The following is a 4,827-nucleotide window of genomic DNA, read 5'->3' on the forward strand; positions in this document are numbered from 1 at the left end:
AGCTTTACTCTGTATCACACCCGGTTCCTTAACCTGCTCTGGGAGTGTTTGTCGGGGGACAGAGTCTGAGCCTAAAGAGACGGATCCCTTTTTGATTTTGCCTGCCATCTTCCAGATACACTAACGTGGAACAAACCGAACGTGAATGGTGTTTCCCCACTCCCACGGAGTCTGCACTCGGCTACCGTAATCGGCAATAAGTGAGTGAAACAGCCTGCTCTCCTTGAGAATGAACAACTTTGCGAGTGTGCCTGTTTATTTTTACCACTTTACTCCCTCCTTGTAGATCAGCCCTCACCTGACTCGAGATGCTGACATCTCTCCACCTCTGTTTATTATAAAGCCGTTGGGTTTGACCCTGGGCTTGGGGTATATTGTTGGTTCGAGTTTCACTTGGCCCGCACTTGGTGAAATAGCATTGGGGTTCGGGCGCATTCACTTGTGACCCTACGTGCTGCACATAAAGTAGAGGCTGAGTAATGGTTGGCAGAGTCCCATTTGTCGTCGTGTGGCTTTGCAGATTAGAGTAGCCATATCTCCTTCCTCGGCCAACACCCTGCTGCTCCACATCACCCACTCTCCGCCACTGGACTGGGGAGCAGTCCCTTTAAAAAGATACACTCGGAGCAGCAGGAAGACATGGTCGTGTCTCCCCATCTGGCTGTAAGAAGCAATGAGGACTGCACCTGCCCCTGCATCCTCCCTCCCCCCTGAGCGAGAGTGACCAGCTAGAGTGGGATATCACCTCGTGACAAATGCCCCCATTGAACGACAGGGAGAGTGGCCCTCCCCAACCAGGCCAGGGAGGAGCCAGAGCTAAGCTCTGCTCGAGGGCACTCAGTGCAAACCCCTTACACACCTGTAGAGTGTGATATACTTGACTGAGGGGGTGTCCCCTCTGCCCAGTATGTGGTAGGTCAGTCGTCTTGAACTCAGCAGTCCATCCCCTGTCCCAGGGGAGCGTGGGGCACTCCCTGCCACTCAGTCATTGAGGGCGATCATGTCAATGAATCGAGTAGAGCTAGCATTGTGTGGGGAGGGTTGTGGGTGGAGAGTCTCAATAAGTGCACGTGAGAGAAAGCAATAGGATGATGTGGGTTTTGCGGATGGAGGGGGATGGTCAGGGAGAATGAAGGGAAAGGAGGTGTGTGCGGGTGTGCTAGTACAGAGTAGACGGCCTGAATGACCTGTTTCTCCCAGTTTGTAACTTTTTTTTCCTCTCCGCCCCAGAATGTATGTATTTGGAGGCTGGGTCCCGTTGGTCATGGAAGATGTGAAGGTAGCCACTCATGAGAAGGAGTGGAAATGCACCAACACGTTGGCTTGTCTCAATCTGGGTACGTACAGGGGCTGCTTTCTCTCTCCTCTCCATCGTGCCCCCTTCCCTAATCCCACAGTCAGCCAGCACTGACCTTCCCCCTTTCCCGTAGCTGTACCGACACCCGGATTCAGCTCTGGCTGACCTTTCCTGCTCCCCGTTGAGACGTGTTGTGCTTTGCCCTGTGACAGACACGATGACCTGGGAGCCGGTTGTGATGGAGACGCAGGAGGACAACCTTCCCCGAGCTCGTGCAGGCCACTGCTCGGTCGCCATCAACTCGCGGCTGTACATCTGGAGCGGGAGGGACGGATACCGCAAAGCCTGGAACAATCAGGTGTGCTGCAAGGACCTGTGGTACCTGGAGACAGGTAGGCAGGAGCAGACTGCAACCCTGCTCCCTCTAACACTCCACTCTCCGAACAATCTCCATCTGCCCTCTAACAAGTCCCCAACCCACAGCCGCCACCACCGAAACCTCCTGCAGCCTTGAGCTACTTCTGACCAGCAGGCCGCAGCAGACTGCGCCGTGAGCCTCCCACGCATTTGGCCATGTCAGGCTAACAACGTAGCCGATTCAGTAGAGACACTCAAGCAGCGACTTGCCCCTCTTGCGCCTTTTCCCTGTAAATGCTGAACCGACCATACACCAGCCTGGATGGGGGGGGGGTGGGGGGGAACACTACCACGTGCCACACGGGCTGACATGGTTTCAACTGGCTTCTGAATCAGACCTCGCTCTGATGGCAGTGAGATGTAGTCAAAGACGCCTCTGCTTCATTCATGCTGTTCAGAGGAGGGGATTCTGCTGTCCTTACCTGGACTGGCCTACGTGAGAGTCCAGACCCCACAGGGACACGGGTGGTTAGGTGAATTGGCCATACTAAATTGCCCGTAGTGTTAGGTAAGGGGTAAATGTTTGGGTGGATTGCGCTTCGGCGGTGTGGACTTGTTGGGCCGAAGGGCCTGTCTCCACATTGTAATGTAATCTAACTCTCTCTCTGAAGCGGCCCGAGGAGGGCACTCACTTCATGGAGCAGCAAATGCCAGTCTGGTCGGCAGTGTCCTCATCCCGTCAGCGATTGGCTAAGGTCCAATTGAGAACATGCTGAAGAGGGAGAAAAGTTACCAGCAGAGCTGCCTGATGGAGGACACGACAGGCACTGTGTGTGCTCTGTTCGCTGTTTACCAGGATTAACTTGGGCTTCTCACTTACAATATTGTTAAGGCAGGCGTAGGTAGATTCTCCATTAGCAAGAAAGTGAAAGGTTATACTTATGCAGCACAGAAACAGACCGTTCAGTCTAAATCATCCATGCTGACCGTATAAATCTAGTTCCAGCATTTACCCCGTATCCTCCTTAAACCCTTCCTATTTATATACCCGTCCTTTTAAATTCTGTAATTGTACCAGCCTCCACCACATCCTCTGGCAGCTCATTCCACACACGCACACACACACCACCCTCTGAAGAAACCTTTGTTCCTCAGATCCCTTTAAAATCTTTCCCCTCTTGCCTTAAACTTCTGCCCTCTCGTTTTGGGTCCCCCTACCATAAGGAAAAAGACTTTGCCTATTCGCCCTTATCCATGCCCCCTCATGATTTTATAAGCCTCTATAAGGTCACCTTTCAGTCCCCAATGCTTCAGGGAAAGTAGCCCTAGCCTCTCCCCGAGGCTCAAACCCTCCAACATCCTTGTAAATTGTTTCTGCACCCTTTCAAGCTTCACGACATCCTTCCCCATAGCAGGGAGACGAGAATTGAATCAAAAGTGACCTCCCAACACCTATACTCAGTGCACTGACCAATAAAGGTAAGTGTTCCAAACACTGCCTTTACCATCCTGTCTACCTGTGATTCCACTTGTAAGGAATTTAGTGGTGATTGTCATCCACGAGTTCAGCCTTTGGTTTGGTCCCCCTCCCATAAGTGGAAGCATCTCTGACTTTACCCTGTCGAACTTCAATGCAGCAAACTTGTGATTAACTGGCACCTGAGGTGAATTGAGGAGGCGATGACGTTGTGGCTTTATGGCTGGACTCTTAGTCCAGGGACTCGGATAATATCGTGGGGACCTGGGTTTAAATCCCGCCACAGCGGATGGTGTCATCTCGATGAGTTCCAGTAAGCAAACGCTATCATACAGGCATGGGTCAAGAGGCCCTTGGAGCCTGGTCCTCCCACGTAAACACAATGGTGAAGGGGGGGCCCAACAACACCACCTCTTCCTCAGGAGGCTTACGGGATTCGGCGTGACCGTAAGGACCCTCGCCAACTCTTACAGGTGCACCGTAGAAGGCAGTCTGCCCGGGTGCATAACAGCCTGCTACGGCAACTGCTCTGCCCAGAAACTACAGAAGATGGTGTGCACAGCCCAGACCATCGCGGACGCCAGCCTTCTATCCATGGAATACATTTACACTTCCCGTTTCCACGGAGAGGCTGCCAATATCATCAAACTTCCCCACCCCACCCCAGTAACGCTCTCTCCCATCAGGCAGAAGATACAGAAGCTTCAGCACGCACCGACCAGTTCAGGAGCTAGCTGCTGCTTCCCTGCTGTTATTAGACCGCTCAAATTTCAAATCTAACATTGATCTTCCTTTTGTACATCACCTTATGTGGGTCAATGGCATAGTGGTATGATGGCTGCATTGTTAATTCAGCGTTCCGGGGACCCGGGTTCGAATCCCACAATGGCTGGTGGTGAAATCTGAATTCAGAAATATCTGGAATTAGACTACTATAAATCTGTTGCCAGTTTTTGGAAAAACCCATCTGGTTTACTTTGGGGAAGGAAACTGCCTACAAGTGACACCAGACCCACGGCAATACAGTTGACTCTCAACTGTCCTCCCGGCAATAAATGCTGGGCTAACCTGCAACGCCAACCTCCCGTGAATGAATAAAGAAAAGGAAAACAAAAATCCTTCAGTGTGCCGGACGTGGTACTCCTCGCTCTGTTCAATCACCGTTTGAGCTTTGTACAGTATGATTGGCCTGTACTGCACACAACAAAGAGACCTTGGAGTGCAGGTTCATAGCTCCTTGAAAGTGGAGTTGCAGGTAGATAGGATAGTGAAGGTGGTGTTTGGTATGCTTTCCTTTATTGGTCAGAGTATTGAGTACAGGAGTTGCGGCTGTACAGGACATCGGTTAGGCCACTGTTGGAATATTGCATGCAATTCTGGTCTCCTTCCTATCGGAAAGATGTTGTGAAACTTGAAAGGGTTCAGAAAAGATTTATAAAGTTGTTGCCAGGGTTGGAGGATCTGAGCTACAGGGAGAGGCTGGACAGGCTGGGGCTGTTTTCCCCGGAGCGTCGGAGGCTGAGGGGTGACCTTTATGGAGGTTTATAGAATTATGAGGGACATGGATAGGATAAATAGGCAAAGTCTTTTCCCTGGGGTCGGGGAGTCCAGAACTAGAGGGGCATAGGTTTAGGGTGAGAGGGGAAAGATATAAAAGAGACCTAAGGGGCAACTTTTTCAGGCAGAGGGTGGTGCG

General features: G+C 51.6%; 1 protein-coding gene across 1 annotated transcript in view; it reads left to right on the forward strand.

The window, feature by feature from the left end:
- Nucleotides 1–4,827, forward strand: part of LOC122542048 (host cell factor 1-like) — a gene marked incomplete at its 5' end in the record, with an annotated part of 48,311 nt that overhangs the window by 11,675 nt on the left and 31,809 nt on the right. The window contains 3 exons of the mRNA XM_043679336.1: nt 116–200; nt 1,231–1,337; nt 1,510–1,779. Coding sequence (XP_043535271.1) covers nt 116–200; nt 1,231–1,337; nt 1,510–1,779 — 462 coding nt within the window. The remainder of the gene's footprint in view (nt 1–115; nt 201–1,230; nt 1,338–1,509; nt 1,780–4,827) is intronic.

Source organism: Chiloscyllium plagiosum, chromosome 39, assembly GCF_004010195.1.
Source record: "Chiloscyllium plagiosum isolate BGI_BamShark_2017 chromosome 39, ASM401019v2, whole genome shotgun sequence".
NCBI lineage: Eukaryota > Metazoa > Chordata > Chondrichthyes > Orectolobiformes > Hemiscylliidae > Chiloscyllium > Chiloscyllium plagiosum.